This window comes from Aspergillus bombycis, assembly GCF_001792695.1.
Source record: "Aspergillus bombycis strain NRRL26010 chromosome Unknown contig00093, whole genome shotgun sequence".
NCBI lineage: Eukaryota > Fungi > Ascomycota > Eurotiomycetes > Eurotiales > Aspergillaceae > Aspergillus > Aspergillus bombycis.
In genome coordinates, this window is record NW_019170095.1 from 78,373 (window position 1) to 97,360 (window position 18,988).

General features: G+C 52.5%; 8 protein-coding genes across 8 annotated transcripts; 5 read left to right on the forward strand and 3 right to left on the reverse strand.

Annotated features, from left to right (window-relative positions):
* Window positions 1-12: 12 nt before the first annotated feature.
* Window positions 13-1,603, forward strand: ABOM_009059 (MFS transporter; the record flags this gene model as incomplete). The annotated part of the gene is made up of 3 exons (XM_022536187.1): window positions 13-60; window positions 111-509; window positions 557-1,603. The coding sequence occupies 3 exons, from the start codon at window positions 13-15 to the stop codon at window positions 1,601-1,603; spliced, it is 1,494 nt and encodes a 497-aa protein (XP_022385950.1).
* Window positions 1,604-2,665: 1,062 nt separating this feature from the next.
* ABOM_009060 (TauD/TfdA dioxygenase family protein) lies at window positions 2,666-3,916 on the reverse strand (the record flags this gene model as incomplete). The annotated part of the gene is made up of 5 exons (XM_022536188.1): window positions 2,666-2,823; window positions 2,879-3,062; window positions 3,118-3,311; window positions 3,362-3,676; window positions 3,742-3,916. 5 exons carry the CDS (start codon window positions 3,914-3,916, stop codon window positions 2,666-2,668), a joined length of 1,026 nt encoding a protein of 341 aa, XP_022385932.1.
* An 835-nt stretch (window positions 3,917-4,751) lies between these two features.
* ABOM_009061 (SMP-30/gluconolactonase/LRE family protein) lies at window positions 4,752-6,125 on the forward strand (the record flags this gene model as incomplete). Its single annotated transcript, XM_022536189.1, has 3 exons — window positions 4,752-5,402; window positions 5,470-5,521; window positions 5,575-6,125. The coding sequence occupies 3 exons, from the start codon at window positions 4,752-4,754 to the stop codon at window positions 6,123-6,125; spliced, it is 1,254 nt and encodes a 417-aa protein (XP_022385933.1).
* Window positions 6,126-7,091: 966 nt separating this feature from the next.
* Window positions 7,092-7,631, forward strand: ABOM_009062 (cupin domain-containing protein; the record flags this gene model as incomplete). Its single annotated transcript, XM_022536190.1, has 1 exon — window positions 7,092-7,631. One exon carries the CDS (start codon window positions 7,092-7,094, stop codon window positions 7,629-7,631), a length of 540 nt encoding a protein of 179 aa, XP_022385930.1.
* A 1,587-nt stretch (window positions 7,632-9,218) lies between these two features.
* Window positions 9,219-10,602, reverse strand: ABOM_009063 (SMP-30/gluconolactonase/LRE family protein; the record flags this gene model as incomplete). Its single annotated transcript, XM_022536191.1, has 2 exons — window positions 9,219-9,763; window positions 9,846-10,602. 2 exons carry the CDS (start codon window positions 10,600-10,602, stop codon window positions 9,219-9,221), a joined length of 1,302 nt encoding a protein of 433 aa, XP_022385931.1.
* Window positions 10,603-10,946: 344 nt separating this feature from the next.
* On the forward strand, window positions 10,947-12,451 carry ABOM_009064 (MmgE/PrpD family protein; the record flags this gene model as incomplete). The annotated part of the gene is made up of 2 exons (XM_022536192.1): window positions 10,947-11,183; window positions 11,240-12,451. The coding sequence occupies 2 exons, from the start codon at window positions 10,947-10,949 to the stop codon at window positions 12,449-12,451; spliced, it is 1,449 nt and encodes a 482-aa protein (XP_022385936.1).
* Window positions 12,452-13,703: 1,252 nt separating this feature from the next.
* On the forward strand, window positions 13,704-15,381 carry ABOM_009065 (MFS transporter; the record flags this gene model as incomplete). Its single annotated transcript, XM_022536193.1, has 4 exons — window positions 13,704-14,048; window positions 14,104-14,635; window positions 14,689-14,735; window positions 14,791-15,381. The coding sequence occupies 4 exons, from the start codon at window positions 13,704-13,706 to the stop codon at window positions 15,379-15,381; spliced, it is 1,515 nt and encodes a 504-aa protein (XP_022385937.1).
* An 876-nt stretch (window positions 15,382-16,257) lies between these two features.
* ABOM_009066 (fungal specific transcription factor domain-containing protein) lies at window positions 16,258-18,283 on the reverse strand (the record flags this gene model as incomplete). Its single annotated transcript, XM_022536194.1, has 3 exons — window positions 16,258-16,858; window positions 16,913-17,565; window positions 17,645-18,283. The coding sequence occupies 3 exons, from the start codon at window positions 18,281-18,283 to the stop codon at window positions 16,258-16,260; spliced, it is 1,893 nt and encodes a 630-aa protein (XP_022385934.1).
* Between the last annotated feature and the right edge of the window lie 705 nt (window positions 18,284-18,988).

Below are 18,988 nucleotides of genomic sequence, written 5' to 3' on the forward strand. Positions count from 1 at the left end.
TCACGGCGCATCATGGCTACAGAAGTAAACGAAAGAACGCGACTGCTGTCCCAATCCGATGTGAGTTTGTCACTCAGCGTCGAGTCGTGTGTAAAACTAATGCCTCCAAGGACTCTGCTCCTCCCCTGAAAGACTTGGAAGAGTGGGAAGAGCCTCGCAACTGGACGGTTTCATACCGCTGGCTATGCATTGCCGTGATCTCAATCTACGGACTGATCAGTCCAGTCATCGCGGCAATCATTGTGCCTGCCATGCCCCAGATAGCCGCCGACTTGAATGTTACCGACCCAGGAATGCTGCAAGCCTTCGTTTCGGTGTATGTTCTCGGCTGGAGTTTCGCGCCCCTGGTGGTCGGTCCCTTGTCCGAAGTCTACGGACGCATCTCGTTGTTGAATACCGGCCATGGCCTGTTTCTGGTCTTCAACGCCCTGTGCGCGTTCGCCCGGACTGATTACCAGTTGCTCATTCTCCGGTTTATCACAGGAGCCGTTGGTAGCGCTCCACTGTCGGTACGTAGTATCCAGTCATCCATGGGGATCGCTAATCAATCGAATAGATCGGGGCAGGGATCATCGGCGACCTATGGGCTCCAGAAGAGCGAGGGCTTTCCATCTCCCTTTATACCCTGGGGCCCCTGCTGGGTCCTGCCATCGCACCCATCACCGGTGCATACATCGTGTCCCACACGTCATGGCGGGCAATCTTCGCGTGGTGCTCCCTGTACATTTTCGTCACATGGGTGTTCGGTCTTTGCATCCTTCGCGAGACCTTCCGGCCAGTCCTCATCCAGCGTAAACAGGCTGCTGCGGTCCGCAACGGTCAGCGGCAGGGCTCTGCGCAACAGCACCATAAGAGCCTAGCAGATGTTTTCCGACAGGATCTCCGACGGCCCTTTACTTTCCTCGGAACGCAGCCCATCATCCAAGTCCTATCCCTCTTCATGGGCTATCTCTTTGGCCTCAACCACCTATCCATCACGACGTTCGAGTCCGTCTGGACAGACATCTACAACCAAACCCCATCCCGCGCCGCACTGAACTACATCTCCATCGCCGGTGGATTCATCCTCGGCAGTCAAATCACAGGCTCCCTCAACGATCGGGTACCGTATCCTGTCCCCCTTTCCAATCCATCCAGATATCTAACCCTCGCAGATCTACATCCACTACACCTCCAAAGACCCCGCAAAGGAACCCCAGAGCTGCGCACAATCCTGATGCTTCCCGCCGCCCTGCTCGTCCCCGCCGGCCTACTGATCTACGGCTGGTCCGCCCAGACCCACAGCCACTGGATCATCCCCAACATCGGCATCGGCATCTACGCCCTTGGCCTGATCATGAGTTACCAGTGTATCCAGGCCTATGTACTGGACTGCTACGCGGTATATGCCGCCTCGGCAATGGGCGCGCTGACGATCCTGCGCTCGCTGTTGGGCTTTGTCTTGCCTATTCTGGCTCCCTTGATCTATAGGACGCTTGGGTATGGATGGGGTAGTTCTCTGCTGGCGCTGTGGGCTTTGGTGATGGGCGGGCTGGTTCCGGTCCTCCTGTGGCGGTATGGGGCAGTTCTGCGAAAACGGAGTGGCATTCTTGAGGAGATTTAGATGGCTGTCTGGTTGAGGTTATGTTCACGATAGACGATGAGGGGGGGGAGCGAATTGTTGGTGAAGGGTTGAAGTTGGGGTTAGAATCTGCTTGTGTTGTCGGTTCCTTTCTGTTTAGAATGATATTTGCAAATCCAGTTCTTCTATAGACGACGCTATGACTGCTTCTGTTTATTCCTTATATTTTTCCTGTATCCACTAGACATTGGAAATATATAACCCCCCTCCTCCATCATCCACGAATGATATATATAGTTACTACTAAATGCCCTAGAGGAGCGCCATCTACCTACGAGCACAAGCTACTCGAACCGCCACTGTTCGTTTTATTAAATTAATCCACCCCTTTTTAAGTAGATGGTATCAGTTTAGTTGTCTACAGGATTTTATCTACCTCCTCAATGTTTTCATTGGGATCGATTTCGTCTCTTGGGATATGTCCACGCACACATCCTTATTCCACACTGGCAAACCATGCTACTTCTATGCCACGCGGCACCACCAAGCATCCCCCCCTTTATGTTTCGCACTCGTTAAGCCTTTGCACGAAACATGTTGGTTTGTGATCTTATATAAATTGAATTTTCATTTCAGTTGTTTGCTACTTTCTCTCAGTCGTTGCATACACACGTAGAGTGGCCAAACGTCCTCAAAGTAGAGTCTGACTATGATATTTTAATAACATTATGGGTTCATGATGTATACATCCCCTACCGTGCTTACACCGGATATCCCTGCTTTCTCTTTCAGTCCGATCTGTATGTTACTACTTAGTAACAAAAGCCCAAAGTAAGAGTCTGAACTGGATGAACGACGATTGCACCGACTTCCTAGAATCTACGTGCACGAGGCGCAGCACGATCTATACGAAAGAAAGGTGTATGAAAAATTTCAAAACATAAAAGCACTTGTTCTCATTCTATGCAAAGTCTATAAAATCAACATATCGCAACATTCATCAGGCCAATCGACTAACAAAAACAGACAAGTTCATACTAAATCACCACGAGGCAAGCTCAACAAGTGCGGAACAAAGAGAGATCAGACATGCGCGTTCCGTAATCACTTAGCAGCGGCAGCCAAAGCCTCCTGGCGGGAAACGCTGTTAGGGTCGAAGTAAGGCTGCTCGGCAATACCCATGGTGCGGAATCCCATGCGGCCTCCGAGGCCGTAGTGGTCCTGGGTAGGACAGTGCAGGACACAACGGTTGTCCCAGATGGCTATCGACGTCAGACAGGGTGTTTAGCATGGTTCGGGGGGGAGGGTTTAACTCACCAACATCGCCGGGGTTGTTCCAGCGGAAGCGGACTTGCAGGTCGTGGTTGTCGCCGACCAGGGAGATGATCTTGCTCAGCAGCTGCTCGCTCTCGAAGTCGGTGACATCGTTGACGCGGCGGCAGTGAAGGCCACCGGCGAAGAGGGTCTTCCAGCCCGTTACCGGGTGAGTGCGGACCATGGGCTGTACAAGGTTAGATGGAATCCCAGGGGGTTCAATTGGACGGCAGGTTACGTACGTGGGACTGCTTGAATTGCATGTCGGTGTTGGCGGGTGCGCCACGAGGGCCATCGTAGATGCCGGGCTCGGTTTCGGCCAGCTTGCGCAGGGAGGGAACCTCGTGCTGGGCGGTAAGAGACTCGAAGAACTTCTGGTAGGGGGTTGAGAGACGGTCGTAAAGCTCATATCCAGAGGCCCAGAGGGTGTCGCCACCTTGATTGGTCAGTCAATGGAGTGCAGGAGATTGGTAGTGGTTAGCGTACCGGTGGGGGGGATTTCGGTCATGCGAAGCATGGTAAAGTCAGGGGGGCAGACTTCATAGGAGCCATCGGAGTGGTACTCCAGGACGGCGCGTTGGCGCTTCTGTGTGTTCTCGACACCGTGCAGCTTCTGCTGGCGGCCTGGGTCGAGGATACCCATCTCAGGGTCATCCTTGCGGATGAGGTGGAGAGGGTGCTTGGACAGACGGTGGCCTGCTGGCTTGCCGGACTGCACACCCAAGCGATGGGTGAGTTCCTTCTGGAGTTCTCCGTCCAGACCAGTCTGTGCACGGAAGAAGACAACGCCTCGTTGCGCAACTACCATGACTGGTTAGTGTGTGTGTGTCTCCAACATTTTTGTTGCGAGCTAAGATGATCCTTACTGGTAATGGCCAGGTCGCGCAACAGAGCATCGGCATTGGGGGAGGAGAGCCATTCAGCCAAGCTGGCCTTGGGGAACTCAGTACCAATGCAGGGTGTAACCTGGAAGGACTCGTATTCATCGAGGATGCCCGTGAGCTGCATAGGCTCGGGGTAGGTGACCTTGGTGGAGTGCATCTTGTGAAAGTTGAAGATTGGTAATGAAGATTGAGTTTGAGTCGGTTGCTTGTCTGGTTGCTTTGCTCTGATGGTTGTCGTGATGATGATAAGAACAAACCGATGGCAATGAGAAGCCTATTTATGTCTTCATTTCAACGTAGAATCATGCCATATTGTCCCATCTCATCCGACGGCGGTCCCATGAAGCAGCTGTCGGAGTATGTCTGCATGTCTGCATGTCAGCATGTCTCTTTGCGCGACGAGGGCTACATGGAGGAGGAGTGCCATACGCGGACTCTGTTACAGTGCGTACGTCCCACGAGCTTGGTGGACCTGCGTAGAGCGGAGCGTCATGGCGGAGTGTCATGGACGGGGGTCTCGGCGAGCGACACGCGGATACGAGCGGCCTTCGTGCTCCGAACGACATAGTTTCTCCGAACAACCTACTTCCTCCGACGCCATGCATCGCGAATCGTCAGCCTCATTTGAGTTGTGTCACAGAATCCTGCAGAATCCTGCAGGATTTCTGCATTTCAGGCCACCCCTGTCTAGCCCCTGGCACAACGTGGACTGGCCGGGGTGCGCCATGTGGTTGATGCATTGGCGCAAGTCTAACTTAGTGCTCGAGCCTCGACGGATCTCATCTCAAACGTAAGATGATGAAGGATTCGGCCCCCAACAGGAGATTGGAAGGCAGTGTTGTTGCTCAGCTGGACCTGAGTCGGTCATTCAGGAGACAGAAAACGAAGTATAAGTAGTGGGTAGTTTCTCGGCTCATTTGGGTAGCATCAACATCCGCTCCTTCAGTGTATATCCTTCAGAACAGTCCGCGCAGCACCCACGTGTTTTGATCATGCATCTATCTCTGCGATTGGTCTCCCTGGCGCTATGCATAGCCCCGCTAGCATCTGCCGGGAACAATTCCACCCCCCTGGTTCAAGCCTGCACTGGCTACAGCTTCCCACGTGTCGCCTGCATGTACCGATATGCATCGAAAATGCCCCTGGACTTCTACCGCAAGGCCAGCACGGACATGAGTAGCGTGGACACTTACACGTCGACCGAGGTGCCCAATGACGACTCGTTCCAGCAGGTTGGCAAAGCCACATTCCTCGTCTGGGACCAGCAGCGTGGTAGCGAGATCCTAGGATCCGACCCGGTGTATGATATTATGTTTACCGTCTCGACTGGCGGACACGAGGCGCCCGTGTACGTCCCCGACACCAACGAGGTGTGGTTCTCTGAATTAGGTACCGGGGAGCTCCACCAGAAGGTCATCAGTCTGGATGGCGATTCCCCTACCCTCTCAACAATTCTGACCGACCCACCTATGTATGCTCCATCCGGGGCCCGCTACAGGAATGGAAAGATCTATTTCTCTGTTGGAGGTGGCAATTCCACTCTGGAGGGGGGTCCTTATCACCCAGGAATCTACTCGGTGGACCCCAAAACCCGCAAATCGACCATTGAGGTCAACAACTATTTTGGATGGTACTTCAACCAGGTATGCATGCCCACCGGCAGTCCCCGATGCACGACGAGTGAATTTCACGGACTAACCTTCGCTCCAGGCCAACGACATGGATATCGACCAGCACGGTCGCATCTGGTTCAGTGATCCTTGTAAGTTCCTGGTCTAGGGATCTCATTGGTGTCCAATACTGATTCAATTGCAGTCCTTGCCCGCAACTTCGGTACCTCAACCGTCGCTCCTCAGGTCCAGGCATCAGTCTATCGGTACGACCCCGAGACCGGGGAAGTGAAGGTCGTCGATGACACACTGCATTGTCCCAATGGTGTTGCTTTCTCGCCTGACTACAAAACACTCTACCTCACGGACACTGACGCCGGTGTCACCATGATTGACCCGAAAGTGCCATTGAACGAGGTGCCATCGCTCCAGTACAACTCCACCAACCGACGCACCGTCTACGCATTCGATGTGAGCGAGGACGGCTCGTACCTCAAGAACCGCCGACCGATCTACACGGCGAAGGACTTCGTTCCTGACGGTCTGAAGGTGGCTAGCAACGGATACGTGATTACCGGCGCGGGTCATGGCGTTGATATCCTTGATACCACTGGCACACCATTGGTGAGCATCCAGACGAATTTCACGGCTGTGAACACGGTCTTTGGGGGCAAGAACTTGGATGAGCTGTGGATTGTTGGGCATGGCGCTGTGGCACGAGCCAAGCTGAACTTGACCGGTCCTGCTCTGCAGTAAGAGTTGGATTTGTGATTGCGTTTCTCTTCTTTCCCTCCTTTTTCTTTCCTATGTAAATTTTTTTCTTTTTCTGTTGTTTTCTTTACTTTTCGCTTCTTTACCTCCCCTTCTTTTCCCTTCATAGATATTTTTAGACCTTTGTCAGACTATTCGTGATCCATTCCCCATCGAGGTGGATACTACCCTTTTTGTGAAGATATTTTTTTTTTCATAGAGATTCAATCATACCGTCACCGGCTTCCTTATTTGACTTTTTTCCAAGCATAAGCACTAGAGTAGTATTGTGACGAATCGACTGGGTCGTCCTTGTGTTTTTGTTGGTCGAGGACTAAATTTGGTTGGTAGAGATCAAGGTCCATCGATCGGGGGCCATTCTACCACGGCGATCAGGACGGATCCTTCGAACGAAATGTCAAGAGACTTTTTGTTTTAGAGAGAAGGACAAATATAGTGCTTATGTAGAGCAGTAGACGTGCCACGTACGTGGGCGGGCGGAAAACCCTAACCCTAAGAACGCCTCAGCAATCGAGAACGCCTACCAATATTGACTTCAGAAAACAGTAACATCATGACTAAAACCTAATGAAGTGACAAAGGAAAGACCAAGAAAGAAAGAAAAACGGTTTCTCAGCTAAGACGAATTACATGAGCAAAGGTGCCCGATTACTCACCCACGATTGTTTCAAATCCCCATGCTTGCATAAGGCATGCGGGGCTCGGGCGCCGACCTCCGCCTACGGTTCAATCGACGCCGAGCAGAACAACAAGCTTCCGAACCATCGTCCTCCGAGGACCGACACCGTCCCAAACCATGGGACACATAAATAACATCCCCAATCATGGAGAATTGCCATCCAGCTCAACTCACCACAATCAATCACTCAAGCAAACAGATCAATTACCCAAAGAACAACTCAACTACTCAAGAAACAAACCCCCTCCATCCACACAATACCACACTTCACGATGGGCTCCCTTCCTGAGAAAGACTTCCCCCAAGTCCACCGCTTCATCACGACCCACAAGGAAGACGGAACCCCCACCTTCGAGACCAAAGTCCCCGAGCCAATCGAATGGGAACGCACCAACATTGGCGTCGATTTCTTCCTCGCCTACACGCTCGGCAGCTTTCCCGCCCCCCTCAGCCACGATGCCGACTTGAACCAGTACAAGGAGCACCTCGTCAACCACCCTCCCTTCATGATCCCCGGCGGCGCCGTCGTGCGCTACGTCGACTACCACCCGGGCTGTGAGCCCATGTGGCATCGCACTGTGACCATTGACTTCGGCGTGGTCATCGAGGGCGAGCTCGAGCTGGAGGTGGAGGGCGGCGAGAAGCGTTTGATGAAGAGGGGTGATATTGCGGTGCAGAGAGGTTCCAACCATTGCTGGCGCAACCCCAGCAAGACCCAGTTTGCGCGCGCCTTGTACATTGCCCTGGATGCCAAGCCGGTCGTTGTCAACGGCCAAGCTTTGGGCGAGTCCTTGGGTGAGGTGAAGCACTGATTTACGTCTTTTTCTTGGTCTTTTGAGAATGGGATTATGAAGAGAAAATGGTTTCTTAGATATGCTTGTACGGAGTACCGTGAGGAAGAATATTTATTGTGAATTCTATGATTTTTTATCAAATCTGAACCTATGTATTACTCCATCTCAAGGCATTGAATATACTACGTAGTAGATGGGTCGCAATGTCCCACCCGTAGAGTCTAGACTCAGAAATAGCTAACTAGTTGGTGCACTTGCAGCATTACGTCACTCCACATGATACCAGTATCCTTACCGCCTGACTGACCGCTTTAGTGGCTATCGATCGATCGTAGATAAGATAGTACTGTTGGCAATATAACGTCATCATCCTACAGTCTACTGAGCGAGCTCAAGCGTGGTTTTGCCACTTTGATGTCCTAATTTCTACCTGCTTGATAGAGCAAGCAGTATGCAGTTATGGATTGCACGTTCTAGTCCTTGGTCGATAGTACTCAGGGGGGAAGTCCTCAGAATGCTTGCCCTAGTTTGTCGTGTGCCACCACAAATATATATTCCTCTATATAGGTTGCAGATGTAGGGTAAAGACTTCATCAATCGGTATTAAATTTCACACTTTTCCTGATATTATTACCAGAGTCAATGAAGTAGTCTATGAAGAACCCATATACAAGAAATTAAACCTATATCCCTTGGTATACAGAAGTGATGAAGAAAATAACTAAAGAATTCATTGCCGGCTTTTACTAAGCTACAGAAAACCCCGATCTACTAGAGGCGGTCAACGAAGCGGTCAGAGCGAGTTGAGCTTCTGGATATGCACAAATCCAACTACGAGGGGCCTAGTTGACCAGTGGGACTATGTGGACACGGAGAACAAAGGCGAGAGAGCCCAAGAAACGGATTTGGTGAAGTCTGCGAAACGACCATTTTACTGCATACTACCAAACCAGCCCCTGATTGCATACGTCATTGCACTCCGCAAGGCCAGAAGATAAGGGATTGTATGATCGGGGGCGATGAGTGGAAACTTAGCTGAGTGACGATAATTTTAGCGACGGGGCTTCGTTAGGTCAGGAGTACTAATGCCAAGCACCAAATCATCTCCGACGGCCTAACTCTCTACCCGAACGTTCGGGATTCCACCGTATGCAAAGCAGCATATCTTCTCCGAGAGCTGGCCTCCGCGCGGCGTATCTAATTGAGCCGTATGTACAAGCATCATACCATCTCCGGCGGGGCTGACTCCGCCCCAGCGGAGTGCAGTGCTCAATCTAGGTGAAACGATCTGATATATCGTCGAGAACTAGTCCGTGTACGCGGTCCTCTGGCGCGGGGTTAGGGATCACACCAACCCTAAATGCACAGGACTCGTCCACCATCTACAAGAATAAGCCAACGGAAAAACAAAAAAAAGCCTGTTGTTCAGGGATAATGAAAATCTCTTTGATTCTATCGATCTCTTTCGCTGATTGAAAAGAAGAAAACAACCTAAAATCTCACTTGGAACGCAAAAGGAACCCCCAACATGAAAAAGTCGTCAAAAAAAAAAGAAAAACCAATATTAAACGAACAGAACTCAGCCCAAAGTCGTCAGCCAAAATTTTAAGCGTAAGATCCCTTCAGCCCCCATCGAATCCTGGCCACACCTCCCTTCCCAATGGCCCAGAGCTCGTCCCGATCCGCCCCAGCAAATGCAACATTAATCACCGTGAAATTAGTCTGCACGCGCACCAGGGGCTCGCCCTCGTCCGTCAAAACCACGACGCCCTTCCCGGTCGCCGACACAAGATATCCCTCCCGCGATGTCTTGATTCCATCCGGTGCATACTCCATGGAGAGGTAGACGGGTCGTTTGTTCAGCAGCGCCTTGCGCGATGGGGCCACGTCGTACGCGTAGATGGTGCGGCCCTTGCGCGTGGAGTTGTAGGCGATGTGCGGAGCCGGGTAGATGTTCGGATCGATGATGGCAGATCCGGCGCCCGTGTCGGTGAGATAGACGGTTTTGTTGTCCGGCGAGAAGGTGAGGCCGTTGGGCTCGAGGAGGGAGTCATCCACCATGGTGACGAGCCCGGTTTTCGGGTTGAAGCGGTAGGTTGCTGGGTTGATTTGCGGCGCGTAGGTGTTCACTTGGCATGGGCGGCCGTAGTCTTGTTTGTAGAAACAACAGGTTATCTATCTATGTAGATTGCCAAGGGAAGAGGGGAGTAGGGGAGGGGAGGAAGGGGTTACCATTGTCGGTGAACCAGATCTGACCCTCATGATCGATGTCAAGGTCGTCCACTGCATTGAAGTAATACCCGTAGTAGTTGTTCAGAAGAGCTTGGGTTTCCCCGGTAGTCGGGTTCAACGTATACAGACCTGGCCGGAAGGTGTACCCCGCGAGTGACTCGTTTCCGCCTATCGTGGCGAGATAGAGCAGCCCGTCGCGGAATCGAGCTCCTGTGGCTGCGTAGATGGGTGGCTGGGCAAGTTTCTCTTCCAAAGTAGGTGGGTCATTGTTCAGGTTAATCACCATTTGAGGCAGGAATCCTTGCTGTAAGCGGGAGAAGTACAGTTCGTTAGTAGTGGGGACGTACACGGGAGCCTCGTGGGAGCAGTCCTCGATGCTGAACATGAACTCGACACTGGGGTTGGGACCGAGTATGGCCTTCGCTGCGGATTGGTTCCACACCAGGAAATCGGCATTGAGCAGGTCGGAGAAGGTTGGTTCCTGCGGCGCATTGGTGGAGATGTAGGTGTCGGCGTCGCCAAGCACGTTACGCACTTTGCGCTCGAACCCGCCCTCGAGGAGCGATCCGTATCGATCAATGCAAGCAACCTCCGGGTAGCTGAACCCCGCGCACGACGAGACGAGCGTGGTGACTGGGGGTCCGCTCTGCGCTGCTTGAAGGGGTGCTTGAGGACTGGAGTACCCCAAGTATTGCCGGTAGGGCAGGGACGCGACCCCGAGCAAGGTCTGCAGACAGTGGCTAGTATAGGAGAGCATCTTTGAATCTGTTCCATAGAATGAGTGAATCTGTTACAATGTCTTCTGTCTGTCTGGTGAACATTACTTTTTAAACTATCATCACTGCTTGACCTTCGGCGGATGACGCCCCCAGTCGACATGCCATCTCGCCCTGCTCGGCTGGGAGAAACGCCATGTTTCCCGCGACTCGGACGCCGGTCCGCGAAGGGGAGGCGTACGCCCCCGAGGACCCGCGTTGAGGAGTTTCTGGGAACTATCTCGGGGTCCAACGGCCGCATACCTCTATTTATGTAAGACCTCTACTGCCCAATGAGAGAGTGAAAGTCCATATTCCCTGTATTCAGCACAGCGATCAATACACAATGACCGTCACAGACTCCACGCCAGAAGGCAACGTCACCGCAGAACTCTGCAACTGGGTGACAGACCTGAAGCCTGCAGACATCCCTGCAGACGTCCTCCAACGAGCCAAGCATCTACTGCTCGATGGAATCGCCTGTGGCTTAGTCGGATCTCACGTCCCGTGGTCCGAGCAAGCCGCCCAGGCGATCGACGACTATGAACCAGAAGGATATTGTAGTGTGATAGGCTACAACAGGGTATGTTTTCATCCCATCCCCACACAATAAATTCAATGGCTAATCGTAGTACATAGCGGTACGGCCCGCAAGCGGCGGCCATTCTCAACGGCTCATTCATCCAAGCCGTAGAGTTAGATGACTACCACAGTGCCGCTCCACTCCACTCCGCTAGCGTCCTCTTGCCTGCATTATTCGCCGCAGCGGAAGTCCAGTCCAAGGGACACAGGAAGAGCGTCGTCTCGGGACTCGATTTCCTCGTTGCCCTCATCGTGGGATTCGAAACGGGACCTCGAGTCGGATCCGCTATGTACGGCGCAGATCTGCTTTCGCGGGGATGGCATTCAGGCCCGGTCTTCGGCTCCCCGGCAGCGGCAGCTGCATCCTCGAAGCTACTGGGCCTCAGTCCGGATGACACCGAGTCAGCGGTCGGGATCGCCTGTACACAGGCTGGCGGGCTGATGGCAGCGCAGTATGAAGGAATGGTGAAGCGCGTGCAGCACGCGTTTGCCGCTCGCAACGGGCTCTTCGGCGCGCTCTTAGCTCGCGACGGTTACGTGGGAATCAAGAAGGTCTTCGACCGCAGCTATGGCGGATTTCTCACCATGTTCACACAAGGAAATGGCCGGAACCCACAGTACAAGCCCGCCGAGGTAACGACTGCACTAGGAACGGAGTGGCAGACGACGAATATCCGCGTGAAATTGCACGCCTGTGTCGGCGGCTGTCACGGGCAGATCGAAGCCCTGGAGAAGCTCCAGCGGAACTACCCTGACCGATTTGCCGTGGACCAGCTACAGAACATCCGTCGCATTACAGTTTCCCTTTCTGAGCCGGTGTTTGCGCACGATGGCTGGGCCCCGGAGGAGCGGCCGTTGACTGCGACTGGCGGCCAGATGAACGCGGCATACATCGGTGCCGCGCAGCTGGTGTACGGACAGGTGCTGCTCGATCAGTTTGAGCCTCATGCTTTGGATAATGATGCAGTGTGGAGTCTCATTGACAAGACGACTTGTGTTCATAGCTCGGAGTTCGACAAGCCGGGACATCTCTGCGGGGCCCGCATTGTGGTCGAGTTTAACGACGGGGAGTCCGTGGAGGATGTGGTCGCCATGCCGAAGGGTTTCGATCCACCCATCACGGACGAGGAGATCCGTGAGAAGTGGCGCAAGCTGGCGAGCTCCGTAATTGACTCGGAGAGACTGCAGAGAATCGAGAACTCGGTTTTGTCTTTGGAGAATTCAGCTGATGTGTCAGAATTGTTGGCACTGATCAGCGGTGAGCTGTAGCAGTGTGATATCCACAGGAAGTAGTAATGATTGGCATGTCAACGAATTAGCAATAGAATAATCTAGTTTTCGAATTTCAGGCAATATATTTCTCTTCAGCCTAATTTGGGCCCGATGCAGGGGCGGAGGTCGACTGGCCACTTCAGTCAAGTAGAGATCCGTTCTGTTGAAATTAGTCCAGCCTTTAGTGGTCTTCCTGGATTGGTAATATACGATTGGTAATCTATAATCTCCCACAGGACGACGAGCAATATATTGAATACCTCCACACCATCCTTTCTCAGGTATAGACCACCAAGCTAGAGCACGTTGCCTGGCATTCTGAGCATCCTTGCGGGCTGCTCAACCCCAAGCTTGACATCTCAACCCAGTTTGATTATCTCTGCTATCGCGGCCCGTCCTCTGGACTCTCGTGTTGCCTCTATAGGATGGAAAGATTGAGAACAGTTGAAAATACCAATTCCATAGCAGTTGCCCGTCACACTTTGTATAGCCACATGAGTCAGGGTTAGGACTATACTATGATCCGTCTAGAGAACTACCAATTTACTTGAAATATGAAAGTCATGTAAATGAATTCCAAGCATCTCCACGGGTGCTAATTCAACTAGCCCCAGCTATACAATACTAGTACTGAATTCAGACCACATAGATTGTAGACATGAAGCAAGCACCTGAAGACGATGACTAAGGACGGATGAGGGTGCCGACGATCAGCTGGCGTCACGTGCTTGACCAAAGCCCTCGCGGTCTGTCGGAAAGTTGCAAATGAAACGTTGCAATCATTCAGTTGAACCCTCAAAGGGGAGCCAATTAACGACTCATTTAAGAATTTAGTAATGGTATGATTACCATGCCCAACTGACACGGGCCAAGTGGAGATGGAATACTCCCAATGCTGACGAAGGAACAACAAGCCCGATGATTAATGGCTCGGGCGACGGCGGCCGAGCACCGCGTACGTACGCGGTGTACGGGACGATCGCCAGAGCTGATGGGAGTATATAGTACTTGTCCATCCGTTGCCAAGACAAAGGCTGGAGGAGGACCAGAAACACTATTCTCATGACAAGGAAGGCTTAATTCTGGATTGAGTCCTTCCGCTCACCTGTTTTTATTAATTTGGTGGTTTTTACTTTTGTTTCTTTTAGATTTGTTCTTGATACGCCGGCTCTTCAACGATATTTGATCCGAGTCGAAAACCTCTCATCCCTACCGATTCTAATTTGCGTCCTCTACATATTCGTCCCCCATGGCTGCAGCTGAATTGCCTGTGGTCTCTCCAGACTCTCCACCCTCTCCTCATCCGGGTAGTCGGCTATCATCAGAGCCTACCGACATCGAAAGCCAGAAAGCTCCTTCAAACGCTGAACCCAAGACAGACCCAAACCTAGTCACCTGGAATGGACCAGATGATCCAGCAAACCCCCAAAACTGGTCCTTCGGATACCGGGCGTTCGTTACAGCCATCTGGGTCTATGGAAATCTCTGCACATGTATCGCCAGTAGTATCTTCAGCAGCGGAAGTGGCCAAATCGCGCAACGGTTTAATGTCGGCAGTACGGTGGTGACACTTGGAATCAGTTTGTTCCTGCTGGTAGGTAGCATCCATCATGCTTTTTCCCCGTCTGAGTTGAACGCTGACTGGATAGGGTTACACTGTTGGTCCGCCTGTATGGGGTCCCTTGTCCGAGCGATTCGGCCGCAAATGGCCCATGGTCATCGGCATGGCTCTTTTCACCATCTTCTGTATACCCGTGGCCGTGGCAAAAAATCTGCAAACGGTCCTCATCGGGCGATTCCTGACAGGAGTCTTTGGTGCGGCTCCTTTGTCGCTTGTCGGAGGTTCGTTGGTGGATATGTGGAACCCCGCGCAGCGAGGTGTTGCAATGGCATGTTGTATTGGCACAATCTTTGGTAGTCCGGTGTTAGCCCCATTGATGGGAAACTTTATCGTCGAAAGCTATCTGGGGTGGCGGTTCACACAGTGGCTCAGTTGTATCATGGGCGGGTCATGTACAGTTCTGGTGGTTTTTGGACTGCCTGAGACCTTTGCCGGGTCCATTTTGCGCAACAAGGCCGCAGCCCTACGCAAGGCGGGCAACCCGGACGCCCACACGGTGTTTGACGGGAAGCAAAAGGGAATCAAAGACATATTCGTCATCTTTTTGCTGAGACCATTTGGTTAGTACTTTCCTCCTCGTGCGACTCTTTCGAAATATACTGACGGTGCACAGGGCTTTTGGTTACCGAACCGATTCTTCTCTTGGTCACCATCTACCAGGTAAGGAAACCCGCTATAGAACGTTGACACACTCCTGTACTGACAAGGGTACTAGGCTTTCATCTATGGCATCTTATACCTCGTGTTCGTTTCGTACCCTATCGCCTTCCGGGAAGTTCGTGGCTGGTCCCTGGGAATCAGCGCCCTCCCGTATATCGGCATGATGGTCGGAATTCTGATCGGTTGTGCCATTGTGGTCATACAAACGCGGCGCAACTACGACGGGAACAAGGCAGTAGTCCCCGAGCAGCGACTGCCCCTCATGATCGCCGGAGGATGCCTGCTCCCTGTCGGACTCTTCATCTTCGCCTGGACGTCCAATCCCAACATCCACTGGGCGGGCATGGTCATCGGGAGTGCCCCCGTCGGCACAGGCATGTACATGGTCTTCGTGCAGTGTCTGAACTACCTGGTCGACGTGTACCCGACCATCGCCAACAGTGCGATCGGTGCCAACACGTTTGTGCGCAGCTTCTTCGGTGCCGGATTCCCACTCTTTGGGCCTTTCATGTATCACAATCTTGGCGTTGCCTGGGCGTCGAGCACCCTCGGGTTCATTAGCATTGCGATGATCCCGATCCCCGTGCTCTTCTATCGCTACGGTGCTCGGATTCGGTCGTGGTCCAAGAATAGCAAGCACACGTGAGGACAAAGACTCGTTTGCTGGGTTGGTGACCAGCTATTTCGAACACTCCTATCTGTCGTCCTTTTTTGGCCTCTGTCCCGGTTTCGGGCGGGTTTTTCTTTATTTTTCTTTTTTTTGTCCTTCTCAGTTTAGACTCGCATTGTCTGGTTTGCAAAATGTTGATATGACCCTAAGAAAGTACTAGTGATGAGTATAATTTAATAATGAACAAGACCGCATTGCCAATTAAAATATTTGGCCAAGTACATTCACCGACTGACCTACCGCCTTTATCTCCATGGGCTAAGGGCGTTTATAATACCGGCAGAATCAGCCTAAAAGTGAACGAATAGTAGCATGTGCTGTTGCTGAAGCTGTTTTCCTACACTCCGTACATCTTACTAAAATGTGCTAAGACTGTTCTACTTATAGATGTTCACCATGAATTAATATCACTGCCTCGAAGTGTCCGTCAGGGGCATTTAGCTAGGCCAACCCTACTATGTCGAGACGGGAACTTTATTGTCATCGAGTATGTATTGAGCACTTCGAATGAATATGATAGAATATGTTTTTCTGATCCGACGAGTATTATGTCATAGTTATATGATAACTATCGGTTTTCTTACTCACTAATTAATATTAAACAATTCGAAACGGCTTGTATAATCATTGAAGCGGGTATATATATTTTGATGTTAGAGCCGCGGTGACCAACCCTTTTGCCACACATCTGTACTTAATCTGCAGTAGGTTATCAACATCGCTCTAAAGGATCCTAGGTATCATAAACTCATATACAGTACATTCAAAATGGGTGTGAAACAGTGATGAAAGTGGGAAAAAGAACGCCGCCCGGGCCGTGACTAAAGAATAGTGACCAAATAAAAACTGTTATCATGACATTATACTTCGGGTAAATTCGGGGTCAAAAAGTGGTTCAGACGAGCTACAGGGTACTTCAGCCGGTACCCACATCGGTGGTTGCATCGTCACTGCCGGATTATCACCACCGTGAGTGAACGCCGGGACGGTACCATCACCTGTAGACGACGTAGTCAATCCAAAAGCGGGGAACCCCGGGTCCAGCAATCCCTCTGAGGGTACTGAAGGGCTAAGACCACAAAGCATCTCGTCGCGGCCCATCGGAAGGTTCAGCGAGGCCCACGCGTCCGGGGGTATCGACGAGAGTTCAGATTCTGAGGGGGGCGTGCGGTCGGAGAGGCCGGTGGAAGAGCCATCCATCGGCCCCCAGTCGCCGGTGGCCGCCGAGCGGGACAAGCAATCTTTGATGGTATCCAGCATGTCGGTGCACCATTTCAACCCGGCCTCAAGCCGGGCAAAGTACGCTCGAGGAAAGTCCGCATAGTGGAGGAGCTCGAGATGGCGGCGAGTCTCATGGATGAGTTTTGCATCCTCCGTGTTGTCCGGCTCGCCGTCTAGAAGACAGAAAGAGAAGAGGTCATGGACGGCGACAAGGGGATAGTTTCGATACATCCTTAGTAAGGGGTCAGCGACTTGATGGAGGCCTCAACGGAATACAACAACAAACCTGGTTAAGACAGCACATCGCGCGAGCGTAACATTATGGTGGTCCCCGGCAACCTGACTGATGAGTTTGAGAGCATTGCGGGCGGGATCCCGATACCTTTGCTGGGAGCGTGCGATGCGGTCACAGCGATGTACGAGGACCTGGCTCACCATGAGACAGTATTTCAACTCGAGCTGCATGGGCGCCAAGTCTGCCATCTTCTCGACGATGGGCGAGCTTAGGAGAGCATGGTATTTGATGTTCCATTCATTCAATGAACCCCACAGCTGCTGCACCTGCCGACTTCGGTCGGCCGCGTCGGCGAGGACCGCTCGGGAAGAATAGAGATTGATGAAAATCTGTTCCCAGATCGTCATCATATGCACGTAGGCGGCGTTCAGCCGCAGCGGGAATGGTGCACGCTCCCCGCAGCTCCTCAATTGGATATCAGAGTCAAACAAGTATAGATCACAGGGCTGCCCTGTCAGGAACGCCCGCTGCTTGTCCATGGTATAGACCACCCAGAAGAGTCGTTCTCGCTCCGGCATCTTTTCCCATCTCACGCTTCGTGCCCCGTGAGCCCTATGGAGACCCGTGGAGCGCGCCACTTGGCACACTGTCTGGCAGACCTTTTCAAAGACCACGCTACTATAAAATTCCCTAGCCACGAGAGCCTGGTATCAACGGTTAGCCACCTGGTAGTCTTTTCATACCCAAGGTTGATCTTCTGGGGATTTTAATGACCGCCCTTACCAGAGTCAAGAGCACCTGAACATTGATGGCACATGGCCCAGTAAACCGGTTCAAATCCGCCAACGCTCGGTCGCAATTCTTCAGGAAAGAAGGGAGCATATCATCGTTCATGCTAACCAGATGGGAGGCGGTTGCACGAGCGACACGGGCATCCAGGGCGACGGTCAGAATAATGATATTGGTGAAGGTAAGGGCCCACGCATCGCTGTTTCCCGCTGACAGAGACTGGTAGTGTGTATCGATCGCTTTCTCTAGAGAGGAATCATTGAAGATGGGCGTGTGGATATTGATATAGCGTAGGAAGCCGTCTAAAGATAGCTCCAATAGGTAGCGTGGAGGTGTACTGATGGGTCGGTGATCGGTCATGATGACAGGTTCGTGACATTGACCGCCAAAGGGAAACTGCTCCAGCTGAAATTCCAAACTCTCTTTGAACCCAGGTTGTTGGGCGACCACCTGCCACAAGTCCGACCCGTGCGGCACATCCTTGGTCAGGCGCTGGGTGATTTGGCGCTGCAGGTTTCGAAACAGTGACAGTGCGGCCGGGTAGTCCAGCAAGCGTTGGCCGCCCTGGTCGAAGTCGACGAGATCGCCGTGGGGAATCTCCGGATCGCCTTCTTCGGAACTGTCGACATCCATCAGGTGGGGGGATCGGCACGAGGTGGAGCAGCTCCTCGGGGTGTATGTGGTGTATATGGCTGCGGGCTCGGGCGCTCCCCAGGGATTATCGACCTGCGATGGGACAGGGGAGTGAGAGCATCGGCATGGCTGCTGTTGTTGCAGCTGCTCCGATAGCTTCGCCAGCGAGTTATCAACGCGGTCTAGTCGGGCCACGACCCCGTTGAAATCGTTCAGCAGTTGTTTGGTGCGGTCGACGCGCTTCGGGGTCGTGGCAAAGTCGCATTCGACGTCCGCCCGGCGGCAGTTGGAGCATTTTGGTTGCTGTCGGTCGCAGCGAATCTTCCGCGTGCGACATTGGTTGCAGGCAGGGCTGGAGGTGCTGTCTGGTTGAGACCGTGGGCGTTCTTGTTGGTGAGGCTGGGTAAGGCTGGCGATTCCCTGCGTTCCCCCTGATCCTGCTGCGTTTGGTCTGGAGCGGTGTGAGTTACATTATCCGGGGCACCAGTCGCCCTGCTAGGCGTCCGGGCCGTCATGGAGAAATGCAAGAAAGGGTTGGGGAGGGAGGGGAGGAAGGTTGACAAGAAACAGAAGAGGACCGAGGGAACGAGGCGGCACGCTATCGGTGGGGTTAATCCATAGTAGGGAGTGGGCGCGATATGGACGCAGGAAAATATAAATAATGAAAAGATCGGACAGGGAGCAGAGTATGGCTACCACAAGATT